At 31.9% G+C, this 16,311-nt stretch overlaps 1 protein-coding gene across 4 annotated transcripts; it reads right to left on the bottom strand.

The window, feature by feature from the left end:
* Positions 1-2,707: 2,707 nt before the first annotated feature.
* On the bottom strand, positions 2,708-7,473 carry LOC121124126 (uncharacterized). 4 transcript variants are annotated; one of them, XM_040719242.2, is made up of 3 exons: positions 7,343-7,473; positions 4,882-5,176; positions 2,708-4,815 (listed from the first exon to the last, which is right to left on the bottom strand). In XM_040719242.2, the coding sequence occupies exons 2-3, from the start codon at positions 5,129-5,131 to the stop codon at positions 3,467-3,469; spliced, it is 1,599 nt and encodes a 532-aa protein (XP_040575176.1). In that variant the 5' UTR covers positions 5,132-5,176; positions 7,343-7,473; the 3' UTR covers positions 2,708-3,466. The 4 variants fall into 4 exon arrangements, with proteins under 4 accessions (XP_040575176.1, XP_071747089.1, XP_071747090.1 ...); XM_071890988.1 differs by having other exon boundaries at positions 2,708-5,176; XM_071890989.1 differs by having other exon boundaries at positions 2,708-5,158; positions 7,343-7,472.
* Between the last annotated feature and the right edge of the window lie 8,838 nt (positions 7,474-16,311).

Genomic DNA, 16,311 nt, shown 5'->3' with positions numbered 1-16,311 from the left:
CTAGTTTTATATACACTAAATTATATTTAGGTTATATTTTGTCTTGTAAAACTGGAGTTTATTTGAAAAAAAATGAAAGCATTAGTTCTGCCGTTAATTTAACCAACTACTAAGTTCATACAGAAAGATTTAATCATATAATTATGTATATGTTTTTGAGTAATCTGATTCAATCATATTATTATATGAATGAATGATATAAATCATTTTACCTACTTTTTTTGTGATATATCAGTTAGAGTATTTACTCAATTATCGTTAACTACCATAATTCCATCAATTACAAAGTTAATGCTGAATTATAGTCACTCCAGAAAACCGAATCCAAATCTAGTGATCGCCAAATATTTGCGAAAACTTATTATCCGCAGCTCAAGCAAATTTCATCGTACTTCCCCATCATTGGAGAGCATCAATCCTGGATCCAAGAATGGAAAGAATGTTTCCAAAGCCTACAAGCAATAAGAAAATATCAAATAGTGTTTCCAGAGACTCCAAGTAGGTTATCACGAAGTTTTAATGAAGTGAGTTTGAAAATGCATGTAAAACCTGTTCAATTAGGTTCAGTTATCTAATCATTGGCATCGAGTGTTACTCAGGAACTGCCCCATGTGATTACATACCTTTCCACACATTTGGCTTATGTAATCGGTTGCACGAAATGCTAAAAGCAATGTGTTGGTCAAACCAAAAGAAGATTAAAATATCTTGTTGATAAATGTTTGGAAGCCTCTGGAGAACATTTCGATTCGAGAGGACATAATAAATCTGATATGTAAGTACAGGTTGTAAAACAAGTCCTGTCTTTAAGGTCCGATGCTGATATGATATAGATGCTTTTGGTTCAAGAAAAATGGTGGAATAGACATTGAATTGGAACTTTGGTAAACTTACTGTAAAACAGTTTCGTTTAAAAAAAAATCACTTTTTTTGCAAAATAATTTTGAATTTATGTGAGGTTATGATCCTGTACACATACAATATTTTGATATTTTTTTACTATTAATGTACTCGTATATACTATTTTAATTATTCCTAGTTTCCAGTGTTTATTTTTTGTGAAAGCTTGCAAATTTAGGAATTTTGTTATATCATTATTTTTGAAGAGGTCTCCAATGGAGACAAAATCGATTAAATTTTAATGATCCTGTATACATCTTCTTTAAAATAATGCTGAATGTTTATGTAATTATAAAGACTAGTGATGAAAATCATGTGTATAATGGGAAGGTAAAAAAAAACATCCCGAAAATCAACATGGTAACCCTGACAATTGAGGAATGTTTTTTAGAAGATCAGCTACAATCAGGTGTTAGAAGGGAGGAGGAGGATTAGGAAATAAACAAGGACATTGGCAAGAATTGCCCAATTCTACTCTGAGTCCGACAAGGACTTACAATTATAACTCCGTAACAAAGCCTTGATGATATTATCCATCTTTTATGAGAACACACGAATGTGTACTCAGGTTTTGAATATAATTGAATCTACGAGTAAATATGAATGTTTACTACTCAGGAATAAAATAATAATGAGAACTGCAAAGGAAAAGAAAATTCATTCTTCAGATTACCAATTCAAAAAAACAAAAAAAACAACGGACCAACTAAAAAATGATCAGTATTCAGACACATGACTGGTAATGAGTTTGTCTTTAAATGAGGTTTAGCAATGAGCATGTGTATGTAAAGCCCCAGCCAGTTACGGCTTTGGAAACTAAGAACTCTCTTGTTCCTCAGTAGGGCTTTGAAAATTGGCCAAATCCTCTTGAGCATACATTTAAAAAAGAAGTAAATGTTGCGAGATATTTAGTATGCTAGAGTATTAATTGTTTCTCCCTTTCTTTGAAAGTTCAAACGTATTAGCAAGAGAGAAGCACAAAACTTTATTAAGTGATATTTTATCAAAGTTGCCAATATATATATTTTTTTGATTTACACTCCCAAGGTTTTAGACAATTTCTTCATCTTTACTCATCGTCTCATATGAAAAAAAAAAAAAAAATAAGCAGATGTGGCTATAACATAAAAACAAGCCTGGATTTTTTTTGATGAAACAGAGAAAAACGCATTCTAAGTTTTTTACTTCAAAGAAAAGCCGAAGTGGATTTTTTAAATAGTCAAATACAAAATTAAACCATTGGAAATCTGTCCAACAAGTTCTTAATATGAATGATATTTGTTTAAATTTTTACATAAACATATTTTTAGTACAAGTTCAGTAAATTTGATCGTGCGGAATTTAATTTGGCGAGGTTTTTTTCTTAACCAACTAATCCCTTTCTTCTTTTCGTTACTATTTTTATCAGGTTCAGTTAATCTTAAAAATCGTGATTCCTAAGGACTTCATCACTTTTGTGAATTAATATAAATGATAGTACTCATATCAACGGATATGTTTATCATACTGTCTCAATATTGAGAAAAAGTATCCCAGCTTGCTTTGATGTTATCGTCAATCCTATCCAGTTGTTATTACTACTTCTTCATTCTTCTAAATGTTGAGTAGTTATGTGTAAGTGTGCTCATGCTAAACGGAGCGTACCCCTCAGGATTCCTTCGGGAGTTATCTTCGATATTATTAAATCAAAGTGTGTCTATCCTTCGGCGCCTAATTACTTCGACAATGCCAGACACTACTATCCCTAGTGAAAAATAAGAGAAAATGATTTTTTGTTTGTTTTAAACAAATAAATGTTATTCGAAAGTTTGAAAAGAATAAAGTATGCTTTAATATTTTCATCTGAATAATATCTGCAAATAATCATATTTTTTTTTTTTTCATATAATATAATAAATACATATATACAAATTGTGTATTTTTTGTCTTTGTAGAGTATTATTTTTATTCTTTTGTACATTCATTCAAACATATGTAGAACAAATATATAAAATATGTAATCAAAATGAGCGTCGTCGGGCTCGTATGAACAATGATATAAATATATGTTTGTATATACTTTATGCATATTTAATTATATAGAAATATGCATAAAAATAATATGTACATATATCATATACATATAATGGATAGGGAAAATACTAACATTGGGTTTATATGTATGTATATAGTACATATTCGCGTATATAAAATATATATATATTCGTAATGTTAAAAAAATAAATATATATATATATATATATAAATAGGAAATAACATTGAAAGTGACCTAAGACAAAAGAAATAAAGTGAGAGAGAAATGCATAATAATACTTAATACAAAGTATTACTCAAATATGTAGAAGAACAGAGTCTAAAGAATTCGACTAAAATAAGGAGTGGAAATATGTAGAGGAAACAATACTTTTTTGGGATGCTTTGGTGGGAGACGAGGGACACTTTGATGTTTAACTAATGTTAATGCGTGGGACTGATTTTTTTGCTTTTCTTTTTACAAAATGTACAGTCTTTAATATTAATGAGTGTATATATACGTTTATATAAATACTATTCATGAAAATGGAGATTAAGGAGAACCGTAGGAGGACTGAGATGCTCCAGAGGATGATGCGCTATAAGAGGATCCAACAGTTACAGATCCAACGTTTGATGAACCATAAGAAGTGCTTGGAGCAGAAATTACTGGCGAGGTACTGCCAGATCCTCCAAAGGAAGATCCAGAGTTGTATGAAGAACCAGCAGAAGTAGAGCCCCCATTGGATGATGAGCTGTAAGATGTGCTTGGAGCAGACACCACTGGTGAGGTATTGACAGATCCTCCAAAGGAAGATCCAGAGTTGTATGAAGAACCAGCAGAAATAGAGCCCCCATTGGATGATGAGCTGTAAGATGTGCTTGGAGCAGAAACCACTGGTGAGGTACTCACAGATCCTCCGAAAGAAGATCCAGAGTTGTATGAAGAACCAGTAGATACAGATCCTGTGTTTGAGGAACCATAAGAAGTGCTTGGAGCAGATATTACTGAATTTGAGGAGCCGTATGAAGAGCTACCACCATTTGAATATGAGGTACTTGGTGCAACAGGTGAAGTACTAAAGGAACTAGATCCACTAAAAGAAGAACCAGAAGAGGAGTAAGATGAAGCACCAGCGCTTGATGATGAACTGTAAGAAGATCCAGAACCTCCGGAAATAGGAGCACTATAAGAAGATCCTGTACTTGGTGCACTATATGATGATCCTGATCCTCCATGACCACCTGAGCTTGGTGCGCTATAGGATGATCCTGAGCCACCATGCCCACCTCCACCAGGTGCACCATATGAAGATCCTGATCCTCCATGACCACCTGAGCTTGGTGCACTATAGGATGATCCTGATCCCCCATGTCCACCTCCACCAGGTGCACCATATGAAGATCCTGAGCCACCATGACCACCTCCACCGGGTGCACTATATGAAGATCCTGATCCACCATGACCACCTGAGCTTGGTGCGCTATAGGATGATCCTGATCCCCCATGTCCACCTCCACCAGGTGCACCATATGAAGATCCCGAGCCTCCATGTCCACCTCCACCATGACCACCTCCACCAGGTGCTCCATATGAAGATCCTGAGCCTCCATGTCCACCTCCACCATGACCACCTCCACCAGGTGCACCATATGAAGATCCCGAGCCTCCATGTCCACCTCCACCAGGTGCTCCATATGAAGATCCTGATCCTCCATGTCCAGAGCCACCATGACCACCTCCACCGGGTGGTCCATATGAAGATCCTGAGCCTCCATGACCACTAGGTGCTCCATATGAAGGTTTGGGTGGCCCATAGCTAGGCTTGGGGGGGCCATAACCGGAGCTGGGCTTCTTCTTTCCTCCTTTTTTGAACAAAGATGTAATTTGCTTCTTAATACCTTTGAGAGCGTTTATTTTAGATTTTTTGATTGAACCAATCCCTCCAACGATACCAGATATAATACCTTTTTTGGCGTCAACGATCCCGGAAATGATTTGCTTTTTCACCTTAAAAATGGAGCCAAAGTCAAATCCACCTTTCTTTCCTCCTTGAGGTTTGTAGGAAGGCCTCTTAGCTGGGGCACCATAACTGGGTTTGGGTGGACCATAGGATGAGGAACCCTTTTTCTTTCCCTTGAAGATAGCTTCCCCCTCTTGAGACAAGAGAAGAAAAGCCATCAGGGATAAGAGTATGATTTTACTAGCCCACAACATTTGAACTGTAGCCCGTTATTGAAAGGACTGGATTATATGTGATGCCTTAAGAAAGGATATAAAAGAAAAGTTGCTATTACTAACATTTTATTAATAAATATTGAACACAACGTTTATGTACGTAAGTCATCAGTCACACAAAAAACATACACCTTTGGATCATCATACTATGTACATAATTTCCTTTTTCCTCCTTAATTTTTTTGCGTTATGTACTTTTTGGGTTCAATGAATTATGAGAGTGACGAGAGCATGGTAGTCTTCTAACCAAACTCATAAAATAATCAAACATTTCTTTAACAAATAAATCATACACTTGCACACAATCAACAACAAAAAAAAAACGTTGATCATTTAACTACGTTTTTTTTTTTTTTTTGAAGTGAGTATGAGTGACTTTGTTCATTTCCTTATATGTAACACGAAGAAGAAACAAAATCCTCATAAAGCTGTAAGTAATCACCCCCTCACCTTCAGTAACCTTTTTGTCTACTCCTTTTTGAATCCTTTTACCTTCTTCCTTCAGAGTGCTTGATACATTATTATCAACAAGCGAAAACAGGGGGGAAAATAGAATAAAAATACTTAAAAAAGTTGGAATTAACTTAATAACAGTATCTTGTTTTTTGTTTTTTTTCATAAATAAGAATGCATTTGTGACGGCCCGTCAGCACCAAAGCAATCTAGAATGTTTTTTCTCAAAATGTCTGTCATACTCTTCGGGGAACTATTGCCCATTTCTATAAGTATATCATTTTGCTAAGCCCTTTGAGTGTACTGCAAATAGAACTTGAAGTATCTCAAATGGATCGTTACAATAAAATAATGAAAAAGGGATATATTTGATGGTTTAAATCACAAAAAGGGGATTTAAACTATCAAATATGTCAATTTAGCTAAAGTATACAATTCTTGGGTATCTTGGTTCATCCCAAAAATTTGAATAATAAGTCTATAATTGACTCAAATATAACTCGGTTCTTATTAATTTGGTCCAATTCAGTACTAAAACGGATTAAAAAAGAAGAAATAATGTTAAGGACAAAATTTTATCAGTTTTAGGACTGATATCCAGGGCTGGTCCGAGTAACTTATAATAAAATAGTCGAAAATTAGATGGCCAATATATTCATGGTGTAATTTTTGACCATTTTGATATCACTTAATTATTGATAAGTATGTTGTATACTTGGAAACATTTTAAAGGTCAAATGCCTGCAATTATATTATATTACTCATAAATACAATAATAAGTGCATCCCTTTAACAAATCAAAAGGAAACGATAGCATCAATGTATAGAGGGTATTGACTGATTTTATAATTGAAGAAAACATCTTATGAGATCTGCAAATTGTAACTTGTAGTTACAGTCTACTTTTACTATTTACAGCTTCTACTCAACATATGTACGAATAGTTGTTTCTTATTTATACAGTCCGGTCCAGTCCAATCTTAGGACTGTTTCTTGAGTACTTATGACCGTCGGTCTTAAGGACTACCAGTTTTAAGTATGATATGTTTTAAAACTGATATGCAGCACTGAACTGTCTTCAGGCTTAAAAAAGGACGGATACAACACTATGAGTAGGTATTTAAAAAATGTTGAAATCCTCTGGAGCATATATTAAAAAAAAAAAAGTATATGTTGGTAATCTGCGAGATATTAGTGTTCTTTTATTTTGAAAATTTAAAGGCGAGCAATGAACACTTTTTTAAAAATAGTGATCTCAGTTTTTACATTCCTATACGAGTATATTAAATTAAAATGAAGTGGAAATTAGGGGTTGAAAGTTGATTAGTCATTATATATGTATGTATAATAAGAAATATTTGAAAATATGATGGGGAAAAAAATACAAGGAGACAACAGCACCATCCCTACAATTTATGTAAATATATATATATTCCCATACAGCACCTTACCAATTATGAAGTATATATGTAGTTGTTCCAAATGCATGCAAAACAAAAACGTAATCATTTATAGGTATAATGTATAATAAACTAAAGCATGAAAAATTGAGGGATATAAAAAAATTAAACTATAAACATTTATATATGTTTGAGTACTAAAACTCTAAAAAATTAAAGTGTATTAAAAAAAATATCTTTGCTAACATACAACAAAGAATATCACATGCTCTCTAAAATCAATATCTTAATAATTAATTATGAATTGATAAAAAGAAAAAAATCTCCGTATAATTACCAATTTTTGTAGATTTGAACTTTATGTAGGTATCCCAAAGATTCTATAAAACTATATTTTTTCTAATAGACTCTTCCTTCACCGTGTAAATGTCTCATAGGACTAAAATATTTATTCTCAAAAGTTCTTAAAATATATTCATCTGTTAATAGTATATATATATATATACGCTGATAGTTCCGTTTTTCGGCCGAATATTTACGTACAAGGTTTTTCTCTTGTGCTTCTTCCTCCATAGCAAGTAGATCTTCTTCAAATTTTACAGACATAAATCAAGGAGCGTACGAATCTTACGCAAAAAACGCTCCCTTTGACTTGCGTCTCTTTAAATATACACACATACCTACATAGGTGGAAGACAAAACACGGGCTTTTAAAGAATGTGTAAGTCATAAAAACATATTGTGATTATTTTTTTAAATGTGGTTATTTGTACAAATCAACTACATATTATTTAATTTTATAATTAATTTCTGTGAAAATATTTGTTCATTTCCAGAGGTGAGGACTCAACAACACATGACACTCGACTTGAGCTTGAGTCCATATTTTGAGGACTAGGAATCAAAGATTTGATGGCTAAGAATCGTGACAGAACATGGACTTCAACATTAGTTTTTAAGTTCCCTATATTAAAAGTATGAGCTTGAAAATGAACTCAAAAGAAATTTGAAGACTCGAAAAAAATATTATAGGACTCAAACTGGATTCGATTTAATCTTATTCAGAGGACTTGCAAATGCGAGGGAAGTTTTAAGGCTAGATTTGGACTTCTAGTCCTATATGTAGCTTTATGTCTGCCCTTATTTTGGACTGAGCACTCCAGTTCGGACTCTGTTGAGTTCTACATCTTATAAAGTTCGGCCCTTGATGCCATCAAGCAACTTTATTTTTTAATTCAGTTCTAGTATGTACTTATGCTCCCGGTGGTCTTAAGGAACGGTCCTAAGAAAAGACTGGACTGGACCAAATAAATTAGGACTGACACAACACCGAAGAAATAAAGACTGAAACCATTGACGTACCAGAGCTCTGACATTAGGGACATTACAGCCTATTTTAAGCCCGACAATGCATATGCCAATGTTTTAAACGTTGATTAATTGAACTCCAATTAACGATTATTAATTTAGCGCTCATCAATTATAAACAACCAACTGATTGGGAGCCTTTACCGCCTATTTCTTTTTGGGGGAAAAAAGTTGAGATCTATACTAAAGGAAGTGACGTGTTGTCTAACTATTAAATGAAAGTATGGATATTAAATACACAAAATACATCATTTTTTTCAATATTGTATCTCTTAAAGTCAATGTCATGACTTGTGCGTAGGGTGGACTGGGAAATTTTAATTCATTTAAAAAATACTGAAAAGTACTTAATATAAGTGTCTTATGATTGGCAGGGGCGTCCACAGGCAATTGGCTGGAGGGACTGTATCCCTCCCCCCCCCCGAAAATAAAGAATTTTTTGCTTTTTACTAGAAAATTTAATATTTGAATTATTTTTTTTAGAAAATTTCATAATTAAAATTTATTTAATTTTTTAAATATTTTTTGCAAAAAATTTAATTTTTGTGAATAAATAGATTTTTGATTTTTTTTTTCAAAAAATTTAATTTTTTGTGAACAACTGTCCATTTTTGAATTTGTTTCCAAGAAATTTAATTTACTATAAATAGCTATGATTTTTAAAATTGTTTCCAAAAAATTTAATATTTAAAAGTTGTTTCCAAAAAAATAAAAATTTAATTTTTTGTTAAAAGCTGTGGATTTTTGAATTTGTTTACAAAACAAAAGTGTATTTGAAGCATAATTTTTGAATTTTATTCGTAAAAAAAATAATTTTTCGAATTTTTTTTTCCAAAATTTTAAAATTAAATTTCAAATATTAAATTTTTTCGAAAAAAAAATCGTAAAATCTATAGTAATTCAAGAAAAATAATATAATCCTACAAACACCCCTAATTCGTTTCTCTTCTATTAGACATGTAAGTTTAGTCTCTCCCAATTCAGAAAGAATAAATAATGCTTCAACTGTTTCAGATCCTTCCTACAGTAGTAAAAAGTAATATTGCTGAGTTCTTCTTTAAGAATAGATAAATAGTGTTTTTAAAAATACTCTATTGCATATAAAATAATTATTTTTGTATTATAACACTAAAAAAAAGTATTATTGTATATATTTTATTTTCAGGGTATGGATATGCACATACATACCAGAGTAAGTCAAACAAAACGCAAAATAACTGACATATTTGCTTGATTTTTCTTGTTATATTTTTACTATTTATAGAGAAGGTAATAAGTATGTCAGTTTGTACATATTTTCTTCATCTACGGTGGGTCGAGAAATAAATAGATAGATACGAGTCAGCGCTAAGGATATTTATTCTTGATTCAAGTTAGAAAATAGATAGATTTCAATAAATTAAATTCTACTTAAGTTTTTCTTAGCTCACTTAGAAGACAAGAACATAAAATAACAAAACAAAAATGCAAGCTATTTAAAGACACGCACTTGATTTTCCAGATTTTGCAATAGATCATTTTATAATATTGGGATTGTAGGAATAGTTTTACTTTTAGTATTGGGAATATGAGTAAAAGTAATCAAAAAAGGTCAAATTAAAATAAAGATTATCTTTGACGACATACCTTCCTTTATTTTAAGCTTTGTACCCATGACAAATATAATAAAAAATAAATATAAGAGGTATAATCTCATCATAATTTCTATATTGTATATATTAGTTTCAGTACTATAAAATAAATACATTTGAATTATTGGAGTCTTTTAGGGATGGACGTAAATGGGTTAGTCAAATCCTTAGCTTCCAACTACTTCTACTCAGACATATCTTTCTATTAGAGTATCACTTTTTTGCGTGGTACATATTTAATTATTTTCAATTTTTCAAGAGTAAAATTTAAACAAGAGGATTTATGAAGAATTGTATGTTACAAAATCATTCGAAAATAGTACTCGGTATAACTTTTATTCATTATATGAACCCTCAGCTCTAATAATTGCCTCAATACGAACCCTAAATCCCTTTAAGTCCTCCACTATGGTATCATACTCGAGCTGGGTCTACTCCTTCTTGATGGAAGTCTCTAGTGAGTCGACACTCTTGTGAGGAGTAGCACACACCCTTCCCTCCAGACGCGTCTAGAAAGAGAAGTCCAAGGGGTTTGCGTATGAAGAGGAGGACGGATACATTTTGAGGTCTGTAAAGTTGTCTCTCAGGAAGGCCTGGATTTTAGTGAAGACACTGAGACAGAGCTCCGTCTTGAGACAAAACAAAGTTGTCCCCGAACTTTTTGCTTGCTCAAGTTAACATTTTTTAAGCCAGAAGTTCGATATAAGCATCTGCATTGAGTCGCACCTTCTTCTCCACAAAAATGGGAGGGCAGACCTTGCCGGTGCTGACCACTGGATTTTTTTATAATTTAGACATGTCTCACTGAAGCTGAGATATTTTCCGTTCTGTTTATTCACAGTGGCATCAATGTTGAAATTTTTTTCTGAATTTTTGTTGGCCTGAGAAAACTCTGTATGTATTTTACACCTTCACATTGACATTTTCTTTTGTGACAATTATAATACTGGCTTTGCCAAAGTCGTAGGCCTCTTAATTCATTTTTGGAGTGCTATAGGCCTGTTTTATCAAAGATATACAATAATGATAGAGGAAAATTTAATCCTATATACAGTGCGTTTAAAAAAAAAACAGGACGAAAATTAGGCATTTCTTGACAACCATAAGATTTACAAGGGCAATTTATATTTAATTTAAAAGCACTTAACAGTGAAAATCCATTTATAACACAGCCAGTGAATTGAGAGGAATAAGAGATCCCAAAACTACATTATAAATAGTTGAACGATTATTATAATCGGGTCATTTAAGCTTTGTATCAAAGTATTCTTAACATTTGTCATCTGTCGAAAATTTAAAAAGTGAATGAAGAATCCAAAAAAATCAAATGGAGAAACAAAAGAACCGCTTTTAGGCTAATGGTTAATTAAATTCACTAAACTTCAAATAAAAAAAAGGTGAAATAAAGGAGTAAATCCTGAAGAAGACATTATCCAGATAAATGAAGAATGATATATATCATCAAATTTGAATAAGACGCATTTTTATAAATCTGGGGATGTATAACATCCCAGTTCACTAACGGACGGTCAAATAGATCTTTCAAATCATGGCAGACTTGAGATCAGACTTGTGGTTGGTCCTAGAGATAATAAGGAAGTTGACTATTAACACATTCAAAACTCAATTACATGCTGTGATCGATGTATCTATACTATATATATCCGGCTGAAATATTTGTTCGGAGAGAAAGCTAAGTTATTCATTCTTGGCACCTGAGGAATGCCTTTAATAACACTACGACCCAATTTTGTTTTTTTTAGTTGGAGTTAAAGTATAGGATTCTAAATACCTTTCATAATCACACATAATTTAGATTTCCACATGTGAAGAATATAAAAGGAGTAGTGATTGGTTGAAAAAAGAGTCAACGTCATTTTTTACTCCATTCCTTCAAGAGGAAAAATAGAATAGCTGCATTTGTGATTCCATGAGTTGATGTGCTTATTTCTGAACAACAATGCTGTATGTTATCGTCAATGGAGCAGGGAAATCCCAAATCATTGAGTACATCTTAAATTATAGAACAAGCTGTACAATATTTTTTCTGACAAATTAAAAAATATAAATCTACAATTTGTTACTCATGGGCTCATATTTAAGAATGGAGCCAGAGGCCTTATAAACTGCTAACTTTGACGCATAAATTACATTTTTTTTAAAAATACAAATGATTTTAAACACTACATCATAAATAGTTTTTGAGTCCTGTCACTTTACCAAAGTGATTTTTTTGATTTTCTCGAGTAAAAAATGAATTTGTTCAGAGAGACAGAATATTAACCCAAAAAATGGAACAGTCTACTCCTTTCCTTTATGTCATTTTACCCAATTTATTTACCTAAATAAATAGAAATAATCACATTAGACTTAAATATGATTTTTGTTATATTTTCAAAAGAGGCTATTACTCACCTAATTCCAATTTTATTTAAAAAATATATTGATGATGATAGGTACTTGGATATTGCTCAACTCGAGCAAGAACATGTATGCTGTCAATGCTTTAATAATTACATCTAAATACCATCACTTAATGGAGAGTGAAAGATTAAAAAAAAAACATAATATAATTAAAGAATCCTAAAATACTAATCTCTCAGGCCTCACCTCTTCCTTTATGAGGATTTATTAATCACTATTATTATACATGAGGGTTCAAGAGTCTACAAAGATTCGCACAAAATACTTGCCAAATATTTACTATGCATATCTATAACAAATTAAATAAGGTCAATTTTTTTCATTTTTTTTGTGACTAGTTCAGAAATTTGGACCATTTAAGACGTTTCGAAATTTGATCAAATTGAACGTAGTTGACCCACCACTATCTGTAGTCTCATATGTTGGAATTTAAGAACATAAAAACTATTCTGAAAGGGAATTACTCTAAGGATTTCATCAGCTCATAAAAATTTTATTGAAACTATTGGGAATTATATTGATAATAGTTCAGAAAGAGAGCCCCCCTCTTTCGTTATTTGTTTCGTTAGTCCACTAAACGCTAATCCGAGAACTTTCTTGAGGTGCTAGGTACATGTCCCGGTCAGAAGAACTAAAGAATAGGATTCAAGCAAAGGCTGCTGCAGATTCAAAAGGTCTTGAAATTTGCTTTTTACCAGTCCTGCTCACTTTTTGCAATGTTAGAGGAAGGATCCTCCGTCTTGGCTGAAGATGTAAAGAGCATCACCATTTGTGTCCTGAAGCAGGGAATGATTTTATACACCAACATGGCCTTGTAGACGTGTTGGTTGATCTTCACATCCTCCTTAATGAAAACGAGGGACATCTTCTTTCCGTCTGACATAATATATGCTTCTGGCATCTGGTGATAATTTGGTACTTCTAAGGGATGCTGTCAATGGTCTTGCCTAAAACACAGACATTTTGGGTGTTTTGGAACACCCCACCGGTGAAACACTTAATATGTTGCCTCTGTAAAGTGTGTATTCGTTTCCGCTATGTAATCCGGATATGGAGTATCTATTTCGAACAAAAGTTTTTTTTAAATAAATATATATTACAATTTGATCATTTTCACAAAAGTTTATGCTAATTACTAAATTTATATTGAACTTATATACTAAAACATATCTTCCCGAGCTTATTTCTCACTCTGTAGAGTCAAAGTCGAATCGTAAGTATCGAGTCAAAGTCTCCATTTCTTGTATAAGGAGTGGAGAACACATTGCTTTTTTAAAGTAGAAACATTAACACAAAGATATGTTCAAATAGCTTCCAATGAAACATTTATAATTTATTGTTTTTCATGCTGGAATACCCTTTTATAGCTAATTGATTGTCGCTACTCTATTTTGTTGACAATATGAATACGTAATGGTAACTTATGGTAAGTAAATTAACCCAAGGACAGAATCAACTTATATAATATGTACATGACCTTTCATAAAAAAAATTAATTTATTAGAAAATTCAATTATAATAATAATAATAATTTTTTTTTTGCGTATTTTATTTAGCCTTTATATACTCCTATGGGGGATTAAATTGTACGTATAGGTACTTTTGATATCCATACAGCCCCTTATTATCGTCACCACATTAAATATATCCTGATAATATGTAATTATTATTAAAAAATAATTTTTTCTATTTGCATTAAAATACTTTATTACCTCAAGTATTTGGAAATTATAAACATGTTTACGCATATAGTAATTGTTAATTAGGTAAATTATATGTTAATATAAATACACGGATTTTTCTTCCTCAATCCAGTTCTTCCGACATTTTTCGGGGTTTAACACCTTGGGAAAATTCCCAGGAAATCCAGCAGTTAATTATTTCATATTATAAAGTTCATTTAATTATTATAATTATGTCCCTCTGATAAAAAAGAAGGCGTTATTTTATAATTCCGAATTCAATGCTCAAGATTTTTTTTCTGATAACAAAAGTACACTAACAAAATTCAAAATTACATAATTATATTAGTTTCCAAAATTTGGTATTTTTCATATAGTTTGGATATAAAAAAGATTGAATAAAGTCAACTTTTCAACTGACAAATAGTAGCTTGCGGATTTGACTGTCTATATAAAATGTATGTCCAAAATTGAGCATATCAGCCATTGTTACTTTCTTTTTTACCGTTAAAAATATTAAACTTTCTGATGGTGTGCTGTAGGGTTGGAAAAAAATGATTTAAGGGATTTAAGAAAAAAAAAACTCTAAAAGACTGTTATTCATCTAAAATAGTTATTGCTTACAAAATTCTAAATTTTTTTAAATAAACAATCTTTCAAAAGCTTATAACATTTTTTCACCTAAATTGATAAAACTTTTTTTTTTCTTTTTTCACAAGTAGAAAATCCCAGAGCAGACGTAAAGACGTCTTATCTATTATTAATCTTCCAAAAACAAACCCTCAATGATAACGTTGTAGACATATGCACCAACATAATAAAAATTAAATTTGAGAATCAAATGATGATGACTTTGAATACCGGGTGGCCCATTGAAATCTGAACTTTTAATCTGAGTTTAAAATTCAAAGGTTTCAGATTTTAATGGACCATTTGGTAGGACAGGAGGAAGAAAAAAATATTATTTTGCATGGTGGTATGGGAGTGTGTAGCTTGTTGTTTAAACTAGTTGCTTAAAAAGTGACGCATGCTCAGAATAATTTTCATATCGCCCTCTATGTGATTAACAGATATCTATATTTTATATTGAATAATAAAATCATTCATGCCTTGATATATTTTGCGTCAAAAAGTTGCCATTTTCTATTCCTTAGGTTACTATAGGGTTTTCCAATACTATGTATTATTTTGATATTCAAATAAAAATGGCATTTTCTGAGATAAATGATTGGAAGTTTATTTCAATGTAAAGAGAAATATATACCATTAATAACGGAAAACAATATCAGCCAAATGACCGCCACAGCTAGACTTACAGGACCGTATCCTTTTTATGAAATTTTCCAAATTGCAAAGTTGCTGTTGTATGCCCTCAATAGCTTCACGAATTCCATCTTTGAAGTCTTGAATCGAGTCTGGACTGTTGGTGTAGACCTTATCTTTCATCTGGTCTCAAAGGAAGAAGTCTCAAGGAGTTAAATCACAAGATTTTGTAGAGATAATACGATGATTTATGATAGTTTATGGCCAGAATTTGATGGTGTTGATTTGGACAATGTTTACTTGCAGCAAGATGGCGCTACGTCCCATACAAGGCATGAAACCATTGTCCTATTTCGAGAAAAGTTTCAAGACCGTATTATTTCTCGAAGAGGTAATCGCGATTGACCACCGAGATCTTGTGATTTCAGACTTTGTGCATTCTTTTCTTTGGGGCCACGTTAAAGATAAGGTCTATGCAAACAGCCCAGCGTCAATTACATTGAAATAAACATTCCATCATTTATCTCCAAAAATACCCATTTTACTTTGAATATTAAAATACCCATTTTACTTTGAATATTAAAATAACCCCTCTTATTAGAAATCCCTATAGTTAATATAAGTACATAAACAAGGTTCGTACCCCTTAATAAAAGTAAGAGTTTCTTTTTGATAAAACCTTGTAAGTATATCAGAGCCGTAATCACCCAATAATCTTTTTATTAGTAATATTTTTCGGTCTATTGATGGTGAGTATCATGGATTGCTCTATAACGAGGATAACGATCTTTATTTTGGGCTAAAAGCAGCAATTCCGTATAGTTTCGTCTCTATTCTCTCCGATTCAGACATGCATATCAGTTCTAAAACTAATAAAGTTTGGTTCTTGATGACGTCAAAGAACTTTATTTCTTCCGTTTTAATCAGTATTTTTTTTG

This window comes from Lepeophtheirus salmonis, chromosome 9 (genome assembly GCF_016086655.4).
Source record: "Lepeophtheirus salmonis chromosome 9, UVic_Lsal_1.4, whole genome shotgun sequence".
Lineage (NCBI taxonomy): Eukaryota > Metazoa > Arthropoda > Copepoda > Siphonostomatoida > Caligidae > Lepeophtheirus > Lepeophtheirus salmonis.
The sequence above is the reverse complement of the archived record's forward strand: the minus strand, read 5'-3'. Positions and strand labels throughout refer to the sequence as shown.